The sequence below is a fragment of the Dermochelys coriacea genome, chromosome 10, assembly GCF_009764565.3.
Source record: "Dermochelys coriacea isolate rDerCor1 chromosome 10, rDerCor1.pri.v4, whole genome shotgun sequence".
Classification (NCBI taxonomy): Eukaryota; Metazoa; Chordata; order Testudines; family Dermochelyidae; genus Dermochelys; species Dermochelys coriacea.
In genome coordinates this window covers 25,556,900-25,570,285 of record NC_050077.1, presented here as the reverse complement: position 1 = coordinate 25,570,285, position 13,386 = coordinate 25,556,900, and the positions used below count along the sequence as shown (strand labels likewise).

At 43.3% G+C, this 13,386-nt stretch overlaps 1 protein-coding gene across 3 annotated transcripts in view; it reads left to right on the top strand.

The window, feature by feature from the left end:
• The window catches only part of LOC122456118 (transmembrane protein 104-like), a 94,890-nt gene that overhangs the window by 2,353 nt on the left and 79,151 nt on the right, over window positions 1-13,386 (top strand). For 2 of the 3 annotated variants that reach the window (XM_043493936.1, XM_043493937.1), the window contains exons 2-3: window positions 8,348-8,398; window positions 11,637-11,758. In XM_043493936.1, coding sequence (XP_043349871.1) covers window positions 8,366-8,398; window positions 11,637-11,758 — 155 coding nt within the window. In that variant the 5' untranslated portion in view covers window positions 8,348-8,365. Of the gene's footprint in view, window positions 1-7,538; window positions 7,590-8,347; window positions 8,399-11,636; window positions 11,759-13,386 lie in introns of all 3 variants that reach the window. The other variant, XM_043493935.1, reaches the window with a different exon arrangement.

Here is a 13,386-nt window from a genome sequence, read left to right as displayed (position 1 = left end):
AGCAGGACCAAGTCCCAGTTAAATCATCCTAGCCAGGGCTTTGTCAAGCCTGACCTTAAAAACCTCTAGGGAAGGAGATTCTACCACCTCCCTAGGTAACGCATTCCAGTGTTTCACCACCCTCTTAGTGAAAAAGTTTTTCCTAATATCCAATCTAAACCTCCCCCATTGCAACTTGAGACCATTACTCCTCGTTCTGTCATCTGCTACCATTGAGAACAGTCTAGAGCCATCCTCTTTGAAACCCCCTTTCAGGTAGTTGAAAGCAGCTATCAAATCCCCCCTCATTCTTCTCTTCTGCAGACTAAACAATCCCAGCTCCCTCAGCCTCTCCTCATAAGTCATGTGCTCTAGACCCCTAATCATTTTTGTTGCCCTTCACTGTACTCTTTCCAATTTATCCACATCCTTCTTGTAGTGTGGGGCCCAAAACTGGACACAGTACTCCAGATGAGGCCTCACCAGTGTCGAATAGAGGGGAACGATCACGTCCCTCGATCTGCTCGCTATGCCCCTACTTATACATCCCAAAATGCCATTGGCCTTCTTGGCAACAAGGGCACACTGCTGACTCATATCCAGCTTCTCGTCCACTGTCACCCCTAGGTCCTTTTCCGCAGAACTGCTGCCGAGCCATTCGGTCCCTAGTCTGTAGCGGTGCATTGGATTCTTCCATCCTAAGTGCAGGACCCTGCACTTATCCTTATTGAACCTCATTAGATTTCTTTTGGCCCAATCTTCCAATTTGTCTAGGTCCTTCTGTATCCTATCCCTCCCCTCCAGCGTATCTACCACTCCTCCCAGTTTAGTATCATCCGCAAATTTGCTGAGAGTGCAATCCACACCATCCTCCAGATCATTTATGAAGATATTGAACAAAACGGGCCCCAGGACCGACCCCTGGGGCACTCCACTTGACACCGGCTGCCAACTAGACATGGAGCCATTGATCACTACCCGTTGAGCCCGACAATCTAGCCAGCTTTCTACCCACCTTATAGTGCATTCATCCAGCCCATACTTCCTTAACTTGCTGACAAGAATGCTGTGGGAGACCGTGTCAAAAGCTTTGCTAAAGTCAAGAAACAATACATCCACTGCTTTCCCTTCATCCACAGAACCAGTAATCTCATCATAAAAGGCGATTAGATTAGTCAGGCATGACCTTCCCTTGGTGAATCCATGCTGACTGTTCCTGATCACTTTCCTCTCCTCTAAGTGCTTCAGGATTGATTCTTTGAGGACCTGCTCCATGATTTTTCCAGGGACTGAGGTGAGGCTGACCGGCCTGTAGTTCCCAGGATCCTCCTTCTTCCCTTTTTTAAAGATGGGCACTACATTAGCCTTTTTCCAGTCATCCGGGACTTCCCCCGTTCGCCACGAGTTTTCAAAGATAATGGCCAAGGGCTCTGCAATCACAGCCGCCAATTCCCTCAGCACTCTCGGATGCAATTCGTCCGGCCCCATGGACTTGTGCACGTCCAGCTTTTCTAAATAGTCCCTAACCACCTCTATCTCTACAGAGGGCTGGCCATCTCTTCCCCATTTTGTGATGCCCAGCACAGCAGTCTGGGAGCTGACCTTGTTAGTGAAAACAGAGGCAAAAAAAGCATTGAGTACATTAGCTTTTTCCACATCCTCTGTCACTAGCTTGCCTCCCTCATTCAGTAAGGGGCCCACACTTTCCTTGGCTTTCTTCTTGTTGCCAACATACCTGAAGAAACCCTTCTTGTTACTCTTGACATCTTGACATATGGGTAGAGCCCTTTTTAATGTCTTTAATCAAGTAAATACTAATGGAAACTGCGTGATCATGGGAGACTTTAACTTCCCAGATATAGACTGGAGGACCAGTGCTAGTAATAATAATAGGGCTCAGATTTTCCTAGGTGCGATAGCTGATATATTCCTTCATCAAGTAGTTGCTGAACCGACTAGAGGGGATGCCATTTTAGATTTAATTTTGGTGAGTAGCGAGGACCTCATAGAAGAAATGGTTGTAGGGGACAATCTTGGCTCAAGTGATCATGAGCTAATTCAGTTCAAACTAAATGGAAGGATTAACAAAAATAAATCTGCAACTAGGGTTTTTGATTTCAAAAGGGCTGACTTTCAAAAATTAAGGAAATTAGTTAGGGAAGTGGATTGGACTGAAGAACTTATGGATCTAAAGGTAGAGGAGGCCTGGGATTACTTTAAATCAAAACTGCAGAAGCTATCGGAAGCCTGTATCCCAAGAAAGGGGAAAAAATTCATAGGAAGGAGTTGTAGACCAAGCTGGATGAGCAAGCATCTTAGAGAGGTGATTATGAAGAAGCAGAAAGCATACAGGGAGTGGAAGATGGGAGGGATCAGCAAGGAAAGCTACCTAATTGAGGTCAGAAGATGTAGGGATAAAGTGAGAGAGGCTAAAAGTCGAGTAGAGTTGGACCTTGCAAAGGGAATTAAAACCAATAGTAAAAGGTTCTATAGCCATATAAATAAGAAGAAAACTAAGAAGGAAGAAGTAGGGCCGCTTAACACTGAGGATGGAGTGGAGGTTAAAGATAATCTAGGCATGGCCCAATATCTAAACAAATACTTTCTCAGTCTTTAATAAGGCTAAAGAGGATCTTGGGGATAATGGTAGCATGACAAATGGGAAGGAGGATATAGAGGTAGATATTACCATATCAGAGGTAGAAGCAAAACTGAAACAGCTTAATGGGACTAAATCGGGGGTCCCAGATAATCTTCATCCAAGAATATTAAAGGAATTGGCACCTGAAATTGCAAGCCCATTAGCAAGAATTTTTAATGAATCTGTAAACTCAGGAATAGTACCGAATGATTGGAGAATTGCTAATATAGTTCCTATTTTTAAGAAAGGGAAAAAAAGTGATCCGGGTAACTACAGGCCAGTTAGTTTGACATCTGTAGTATGCAAGGTCCTGGAAAAAATTTTGAAGGAGAAATTAGTTAAGGACATTGAAGTCAATGGTAAATGGGACAAAATACAACATGGTTTTACAAAAGGTAGATCGTGCCAAACCAATCTAATCTCCTTTTTTGAAAAGGTAACAGATTTTTTAGATAAAGGAAATGCAGTGGATCTAATTTACCTAGATTTCAGTAAGGCATTTGATACCGTGCCACATGGGGAATTATTAGTTAAATTGGAGAAGATGGGGATCAATATGAACATCAGAAGGTGGATAAGGAATTGGTTAAAGGGGAGACTGCAACGGGTCCTACTGAAAGGCAAACTGTCAGGTTGGAGGGAGGTTACCAGTGGAGTTCCTCAGGGATCGGTTTTGGGACCAATCTTATTTAATCTTTTTGTTACTGACCTTGGCACAAAAAGTGGGAGTGTGCTAATAAAGTTTGCAGATGATACAAAGCTGGGAGGTATTGCCAATTCGGAGAAGGATCGGGATATTATACAGGAGGATCTGGATGACCTTGTAAACTGGAGTAATAGTAATAGGATGAAATTTAATAGTGAGAAGTGTAAGGTTATGCATTTAGGGATTAATAACAAGAATTTTAGTTATAAGTTGGGGACGCATCAATTAGAAGTAACGGAAGAGGAGAAGGACCTTGGAGTATTGGTTGATCATAGGATGACTATGAGCTGCCAATGTGATATGGCTGTGAAAAAAGCTAATGCGGTTTTGGGATGCATCAGGAGAGGCATTTCCAGTAGGGATAAGGAGGTTTTAGTACCGTTATACAAGGCACTGGTGAGACCTCACCTAGAATACTGTGTGCAGTTCTGGTCTCCCATGTTTAAAAAGGATGAATTCAAACTGGAGCAGGTACAGAGAAGGGTTACTAGGATGATCCGAGGAATGGAAAACTTGTCTTTATGAAAGGAGACTTAAGGAGCTGGGCTTGTTTAGCCTAACTAAAAGAAGGTTGAGGGGAGATATGATTGCTCTCTACAAATATATCAGAGGGATAAATACAGGAGAGGGAGAGGAATTATTTAAGCTCAGCACCAATGTGGACACAAGAACAAATGGGTATAAACTGGCCACCAGGAAGTTTAGACTTGAAATCAGACGAAGGTTTTTAATCATCAGAGGAGTGAAGTTTTGGAATAACCTTCCAAGGGAAGCAGTGGGGGCAAAAGATCTATCTGGTTTTAAGATTCTACTCGATAAATTTATGGAGGAGATGGTATGATGGGATAATGGGATTTTGGTAAGTAATTGATCTTTAAATATTCAGGGTAAATAGGCCAAATCCCCTGAGATGGGATATTAGATGGATGGGATCTGATTTACTATAGAAAATTCTTTCCTGGGTATCTGGCTGGTGAATCTTGCCCATGTGCTCAGGGTTTGGCTGATTGCCATGTTTGGGGTCGGGAGGGAGTTTTCCTCCAGGGCAGATTGGAGAGGCCCTGGAGGTTTTTTTGCCTCCTCTGTAGTATGGGGCATGGTTGACTGGAGGGAGGTTTCTCTGCTCCTTGAAGTTTTGAACCATGATTTGAGGACTTCAATAGCTCAGACATGGGTGAGGTTTTTCATAGGAGTGGGTGGGTGACATTCTGTGGCCTGTGCTGTGCAGGAGGTCGGACTAGATGATCAGAGTGGTCCCTTCTGACCTTAGTATCTATGAATCTATGTATAGGAAGTGGCAGTGTATTGACCTGTTTCCAGGACTAATCAGTCCTTGGGCTTTCTGCTGAGGTATCCAGGGGTACTTCAATCAGGGTGGTGATTTTTGTGTTGTGGACACCTAGCCCAGTTCTTATTGGCTGACATCACCAACTAATCTCATTCAGTTGACTAGTCATCAGATGGGCACAACTTTTGACCAATGTGCACGTGTGTATATTTGGGAGTCTATCACCAACTTTTTAATGTTTTGTCCAATCTTACTGTGCTACAACCATTCCTGAATAGAGAGAGGCTTACCCTATCATTCATAAACTCTTTAGGTTTACAAATAGCACTCACCAGAGTCACTTGCAGCATTATTTGTATTACTGTAGCACCTGGAAGCCCCAGCTGAAACTGAGGGCCCTTCGTATTAGGTGCTGTACAAACACGTGGTAAGAGACCGGCCCTGTCGTGAAGACTGTACAAATTGAACAGACAAGACCAACGGCAGGAGGGGAAACAGGCAAAGAGAGGGAAAGTGACTTGCCCGAGGTCACCATGCTCTTCTGGAATTTCAGTTGTACAAGTGCGCTTCAGATCATGAGACTGGCGTGTGAAACGGGGGCAGGTTCGGTGTTGAGGAAACTTCTCACCATTGAGAAGTGGTGCAAGGCAGGTGGTGACTGCCACTGGTAAAACAGAGAAGGGTAAACCAGCTTGGATAAAATAAATGGCCCAAACTGAATTCAAAACTCAGGTTGAGGTTCAGAAAGTGTAGTCAACATGATGAGTCCTTTCCCCACAGTATTTCTAGCCTGGCAGCTGAAAGTGGTTTCAAAAAGTATCCAGACTAACTATTGCTTACTCTTGAGAGAGGAAACATGGTCTACAGACTCAAGCACTGAAGCCTATGCCTGCCTTTAAGCACAAGTAGTGCCATTGAAATAAATAGCTCTACTCACATGCTTGAAGTGACTCTCATGTGAGAGTAGAAGTGGACAAAAGAGCATCAAGTTTTCAGAGGGGCCTAGTTCAGTGTCCCATTGGCAGGCTCAGGAGTGCCAGCTAGGCCACACTGCTAAGCAGCCAAAGATAGAGCTATCAGCCTGTAACAACAGCCTCTGTGCATGCACAGTATAGATCTTTTCTACACCCCGCCAACTGCATCACTTATCACTAATGAAACAACATGCTTAAGCGCCATGCCTAGTGGAGGCCTACAGCGCACGGGAATAGGGGGTCCTGAGTTCTGTTCTCTCTCTCATTGAGCCATGGCATGGCTTTGGGGCAAGATAAAAATAAACTGTGCGCTCATGCCTGGTGCAATGAGAAGTCTCTAGAATTCCAGTCTGGTTCGCTGAATGCGGTGTCCTCTCCTGATTAGCACAATAATTGACCAAACCTAGGAAAACAGGAGTTAATGTGACCTTGGTTGCTTTAATTCTATAATCTGCCCTTTTCCCAAATTACTTAGAGTAGTACGGTGGGAGTGAATAAGGATCTCTCAAAGGAATGTGCAGAGGCCATCCTCTTGAACATCTCCTTTGTTATCTCTAAAGGGAATACACTGCCCCTCAGAGCAGGTCAGTTGGCAACCTCTAAGTAGGCTCACCCACACCACTAATAAAAACTTTGTCAATATGAGCCAGATGTTCAACTGGTGTAAGCCATTGATGTCAATAGAGCTATGCCAACTGAGGATCTGGATCAAGCTAAGGGTTCTTTCACACTGCAAAGTTTCACAGTATTTTGGTGCTGGGGAAGACAAGGATTTACCCTTATATTGATAGATGTGCAGATTGCAGCTCCCATTGATGTGAAGGGGATTTATGGGGAAAAACTTATGAAAGGGAAGAGTAAACCCTTAAATGTATCAAGCATACATGTGACTGTGAAACTGGCAGTCTTCAAAGGTCCTCGTAGTGCTGTCTCTATGTGCTAGGGCAGTGATGTCACTGCTAGCACGCTATGCTCAGTATTGGCGTAATGTGCTCGTACTGAGAACACTTTGGCTGTTAATGATTTCTTTCTTGCGTTGTTTCTGCTTCTTTTAACTTTGTGTCTTTTAGAATACTGTAAAGGACACACAGCATATTGAAAAAGAAAAGGAGGACTTGTGGCACCTTAGAGACTAACAAATTTATTTGAGCATAAGCTTTTGTGAGCCACATTTTAGCTCACTTCATCAGATGCATATTGTGGTGTTAGAAATGCTATGCTGACCTCCATTTTAACCAGCTGGGACAACAGAGATAATGCCCAAAACAAGGAGGTGTTCTGGTCAAAGCATGATACAGTGGCTAAATTCTGACCTTACTGAAGTCCCTGGGAGTTTTGCCATTGACTTCAATGGGGCCAGGTTTCATGCCAGGTTTTTATTCTGACGTGTGGCTTTGCATAAATTGCGTAATAACTTTTAGGTCTTGATTTACCCATCATTGCAGCGAGATAACACTGATCTCATGGGAATTGTGAAGTTTAATTGATGAACTTTAAGACTGTTTGCTGAACAGTGCTGTAGAATGGAAGTATTGGGTCCGAGTTCCTTATCTGTAAAACATTGAAATTGCTAATCTGGAATAAATTTGCCATATTTGCATGTTTACTGTACACCACAGAAGAAAAGCTCTACACTGCCATCTTTCTTGTGTAGCAGGTGTGAGTTTAACTTGGCTGGTTAGCCTGCCTCTTTCACCTTACGTGCTTTTCCACTGGGCAAGGGCAGTTTTTCACTGTCTTTGATTCACAAATTTTGCTTTATTGTCAAACCTGTGTTAATCTGCACATGAAAATTGGCCTATGCACTTTCAGTTTGAATCCCTTAGTTTTGTCATGCAAAATATCTGCCCTGTGACCCAAAGACTCAGTATAATCCCATGCAGAAATCTGCTCCACTGCTGACCATCTTCGTGGACGTGTGTAGTGAATGACCAGCTTGATGACTTTCAGGTAGGTTGGACTTCAAAGGAAGAGTCTTCTCCTGATTATAGTTGTAATCAGGTGAGTCCCCTTTTCTTCCCCCTCTTCCCGTCCAAATTTATTGACCTGTACTTCAGATGTGCTTCAAAAAGCTGGATTAACCTCCATCTCAAACAGGACTTTGTCTATAGTCACCGCCATATCTGAATGTTTCTGAAGCCTCAGGGAATGTATCTTCACAACACACTTGTGAAGCAGGGAAGTATTATCACCTCCGTTATACAGATGGGGAACTGAGACCCAGAGGCCCAGATTTTAAAGGTGTTTAGGTGGTGGTGTGCTTAGTGTTGCAATGCTTTAGGAACTGAAGTCTAATTTCAAAAGGTATTTAGGCACTATGAGCCAAAATTCTATTGACAGTCAATGAGATTTAGGCACCTAAATATTTAAATCCATTTTGAAAATGATACTTTAGGCTTCTTTAAAAATCTGGGTCAGAGATTAAGTGACTGATTAAGTGGGGTAGTGCAAGAAACCTCCCCCACACACAACTTCTAAGTTCCAATCCTAATGTCTTAGCCACATGAAGATAGTATCTCTTGTGTTATTTATGCAGATAGAATTATTCCTTTCCTAGTTTTAATTCTCTGGTACCTCCCGTTTGAATTTTCCATTAGCTGCCATATAACTTGCAATCTGCCCCAACAGACTGCCACTTAACCAAGAGGCCTTGCTGTAGAATTTAGATCCAGCTTCCCACAGAGTAAATGGGACTTGGATAGTACATGGGGTATTTAATAAGATGAATGTCCCCATCATTTGACTTTGTTTCTTTACAGGACATGACCAAGAATTGAATGATGGGAGCGGAAAGTCAATATTCACTGATGGTAAAATGCTCTTTCAGAATGACTGTTTTACAGAACAGGTGGATGTAGTGTCCTGGTGAAAGCCCTGCCTTTTTCCTGACCAGGATTTTGGAACAACCATAGAAGAGACTGATCTTTGCAATATCTGGAATGGATTCTTAGTTACCCCCAGATTCCAGAGCAAGACTTTGGGAGTCTTGTTAAATAGCCAGTGGTGTGTGGGCTGTTTGTGCATCGCAGGCATGATTGATTGATACAGTTTATAGTCATGTACCCCACCACAGACTCTCAGTGCTTTGATTTAAGTGACTCACAGTCAGCTGGGATCCCAGGACTTGCAAGGGGGCTACTGCAAGGTGTTCTGGTAGGTCACTGACTGCCATGTTTTATGAGTGTATAGGGCCTGATTCTCAATTGCATGAAGTTCTCTTTATGTTGAAGGAGTGATGTAAAGGGCCCATAGTGTGTAAGGCAAATCTACTGGCTGTTTTTTTAACCTCTGATGCTCAGTCCAGATCTTCGGGGAGGTTCTGTGCTGTACCTCCAAGATGTGCAGCATAGAATGTGCAGCCTGCCCAGGGGTTGTGGGGTCTAAGGTGGCTTTGAGCCCCCAGGGTCTAAGTTATGGCAGCCTCCATGGGCTGCCCCCTATGGGCTCCTGCACTGCCTGGAATCTCTGTTGGGCTGCACACAATGGCCCTGTCCCTAGCATGCCCTTTCCATTCTCAGTGGGAGCTGTGGCTTTTAGGGCCCCTTTACACTGCCCCAGCCCTTTTACATGGTGTAAAGGATCCAGAGTGGGAGGTGGAAATCTCACCTCTTACATAAATTGTTGCATTGAGGCTGAGACAACTGTGCAATGGGGCTGTTCTTTTAACAGACTCTCCCTCCCCTCTAATTTGGCCACCTGATAATTTTGACAGTAATATTATTAAGGTAAGCGAGAAGGGGAACTAGGTGAACTTCTGGGAGCAGAACCATAAAATCTCAGTGTAGCAGAGTCAGGGAAAGGGGGAAACATGAATGGGAGCCAGGGAGAAGGAAAGAGTCCGAGAGCTAGGCCTTTGTGATGGAAGTAGCCCCTGCACCATTTCGTAGATTTTAAGGCCAGGGTCAATCTCTGTAGTAGGGTTTATTATTTTAGGTTTTAACTGATGAATATGGATAAAGCACCCCAGATACAGCAACAAACACACACAAGAAAAGAAAAGAAATCAGTGTTTTATCCAATATACACCAGAAATCGTTACTTTGTTCCGAAGGAGCTTGTTGACACAGCAGTAATTGGACTGGGGGGTGGAGTGATGTCTAAAGTGCACTAATATGTTGCATGTTAATTGGTCCATGTGGACCCTCCTGGAATCCACTACAAGTTCCATTGTGCTGTTTGAAAAAGTACTACGTTAATCTCTTCGCAATGTTTTCTAGTGCACTTTATTCATTATGGTATATACTTCTGTAATGAGTAATATATATGACTCATCACTGTATATACAAAGAGAGCCCCCCAAAATCCTGATTTTTTGACTCCTACAGAAAACAAAAAATTGCTAATCCCCTTCCCCCCCCAAAAAACCTCCTTGGAAAAATTAAATTAGTAAACACTGAAAAACAGAAGCCTTATCTCTAATATATGCGGAACTGCTTTGTGTCTAATTCAGCCTTTTAAAATCTTTGTGTCTGAGTCTTGTTTCACACGAGGTCTACACTAGTGTGTCTCCAATGACTACAATAAAAGTTGCTCCTGATTTTTGCTCTCATGAGTGGGAGGAGAATCAGCCTCTCCCCCCTTTTTAAACAAACTGCATATTTTTGTTTCTTTCTGATGAGGAGATAAGAAGCAGAAAATCATAGCTGGGGTTTTCATCTCAGGTGGAGTTTTCAAGGTTGGACAGTTTAAAACAAACAAACAAAAGCCAACAATAATAAAACCCAACAAAAATAATTTGTCCTTTGAGTTGTGAACTGAGCCAATCTGATGTAGAATCATTGAGAGAATAAAGGCCCACAATATCATTTTCAGAGAGACATGTTTCAGGAGCTAGTAGCTCTATAAATAATGAGTTATATTGATGATGCTGAGATTTTGTCTGGGAGTGTGGCAAGGGAGGGGAGAGCAGGCAGAGAGCTATCTGGGAGTGAATGAGTTCAATGAACCATACAGTACATGATCTCCTTCTGGTAGTATGTCCCCAGTTGAGAGAAAAAGCACAAGATGAACTGAGCCATTTCCGGTTTGCTACAGGAGTTTACTTCAGCTAGAAACTAGTCATGAAGGCGTACATTAAATCAGCTGTGAGACTAGACTTGTCAAGGTCTTTCTATAATGGTGACTCAAGACTTTTGTGAAGCCACTTCTGAGAGAGGCTTTGCAGAAATCAGTGAGCACCAATCAATTGCTGAGGATGAAATTCACCTCTGTGCAGAGGGGCTGCAAGACGGCTGTGAATCACGCAAGTCCCACTTTGAGGGCTTATGCAGGAAGCAAGTATTGGGTTGGCCTTGACTTGGTTTTCTGCATAAGGGAACATTTCTCCCATGGGAATAGATCGTGCCCTGAACAGGAAGTGTGCGGAAAGGGAAGAGTTCCAGATGTGTAGCATCCACCCTCCTACCTACCCTCATCCCATTCCCTGCGAGGTGTGGAGCTGGTGGGTTACCGCTACTGTCCATGTTGTCATGCACGGAAATGCCCATATGGAATGAGCATGTAAAACAATGATCGCGTCAGCATTATGTTAGTTCTTCCACCAGCTGAGTGAAAGCTCTCTGGGGTTGAAGGCAAGCAGAGAGCTCCCGGGATGTTGCTATGTAGGCTGAGGTGGGTGAGGATACCAGTGGAAAGGTCCAAGACCTCTGTGAGGACCCCAGGATCCATGAACTTAGATAGTCAAACTGCTTTACACAGTATACGTGATCCCTGTGCCATACCATGCATGGCAATTTGCAGGTTCCTGGTCACTCTTCTGTGTAGAGACTGATCTGGTCTCTATTCTTTGCCTATGGCTCATAATAATTTAGTATCCTGTAATATTTTGGTCTAATTTCAGTTGCTAGGGTTAGCATGCGGGTGCTGGGTAGTGTTGGTGGGCTGCAATACACAGGAATTCAAACTGCATGTTCTGGTAGGCCCTTGTGGCCTTAAATTCTATGACTCTGTCGCCCAGTGTTCCGGTGGCTTTTCACCAGGCTCTCACCTTCCCCCAGCTCCCTCCCAGGCATTTTCTGCTCGCTCTTACTCCCATCTCTTTTACTCTAGGTGGGCATGATGTATGTATTTAACTCAATGTTTGGAATTGGAATCTTAGCCCTGCCCAAAGCCTTTGCTGATGCAGGCTGGCTGGCCAGCAGTGTTATCTTGGCACTTGCCATGGTGATGAGGTAAACTATACAGAAACACCTTTTTACATGGTCTCTCCTTCCTATCCTGGGGTTTAGCTGGGATCCAGGCCTACTTTGCAACTCTTCTAACATTGCTGTGTAGCATGAAGTGGTGCTGATAAAAATGTATATGAACAATTCTGTAATTGTGAGATTCCTTTCTCAGGTTGCAAGCTCTTTGGAGCGAGGATCATTACCTCTTCTGTGTTTGTACAGCACCTAGTGCAGCCAGGCCTGATTGGAACTTTTGGTCACTATTGTAATAGAAATACTAAATCAGAATGATTTTTTTTCTACTTAAAGTTTCTTAGGTAAAACATGGCCTCAGACACAACATACACACTGTGTGTGTGTGTGTGTGTGTGTGTGTGTGTGTGTGTGTCTAGATATATAGACATTGCATAGACGCATACTCAGATGCAGTGCTATGTTTGCACATGCAGACTGGCTTCTGCTGTGTCTGTCTCCCTGAGCTGCATGCTCAAATGCTTATTTGGGTGCCTGGGCAAAGTGTGTTTGTGAGGCTGTTTTGAGATTGTTCTGGTCATGTGGTGTTAAGAGTTCACTTTGTCTAGTTTAAAATTACTCTAGGGAAAGAAAATGGAAAGACTTCTAAGATTAAAATACCTGCACAGGCACATGGATTTGACAAGTAGCATCTGATCTTTGCACTGTCATGTGAGAAATGCAACAAAATCCTGAGTCCTGAGACTATAGACTGACCAAAGCTATTGACAAAGGTCCTGCTCTGACTGCCCACCTGGTGAAGAAGCAGTGTTGCTGTCCCTTCAGAATGCTGAAGTACAGGATTATTATTTCTAGTGTACAAACAGAACAGAGTTAATGTGTTTATAAATTTATTACAAAGAGCTTCCAATCTCTCTAAGGTAGGTATACTGTCCTGTCTGAGTGCCTCACAGTCTTTAATTTATTTATCCTCACAACACCCTTTGAAGGCAGGGCTGTGATCCCCATTTTACAGAGGGAAACTGAGGCACAGAGTCTAAGTGACTTGTCCAAGGTCACACAGGATGTCTGTGGCATTGCAGGAAAATGAACCAAGGTTTCCTGCATCCCAAGCTAGGAACCTAACCAAGGGGCAATTCTTCCTGTCCTAGGTAACAACAGTATCTTTTTAACAGGCCTATTGTCAGCATTACAATGGGTGGAAGGGCATTTATTACAGAAATATGGTGTCTGTTCCATCAATTGTTTTCCAGCTGTTATCTCAGAGAACGCTTGGGTTTTTTAATTGGAGAGGAGGACTAGGACTGTCAAGCCACTGGCTTTGTAAATAAGCCAAGCTGTAAAAATAAAATTGAAAGGAATACTATGCTTTGGCCATGGCCAGAATTTTTTGTTCAGGCTTCTAGGCTTTATTTGTAAAGCTCGTGTTAGGATCCTTCTGATCTCCAAGTAAATTTTGCATAAACATAATTAGTGACATAATCACCTTGTCATGTGTTCTAAGCAGCATGTGTCATGGAGGAACAAGAACTGCTCTTTTCAAGCTTTAGACAAAAATAAATGGAGATTGACATTAGATCTCAGATCTGAGGCTTAGGTATCTAGATCACAAAGGAATTTCTGGTCTTCCTACGCACTTGAACCTCAGTGTTTAAAAAAAA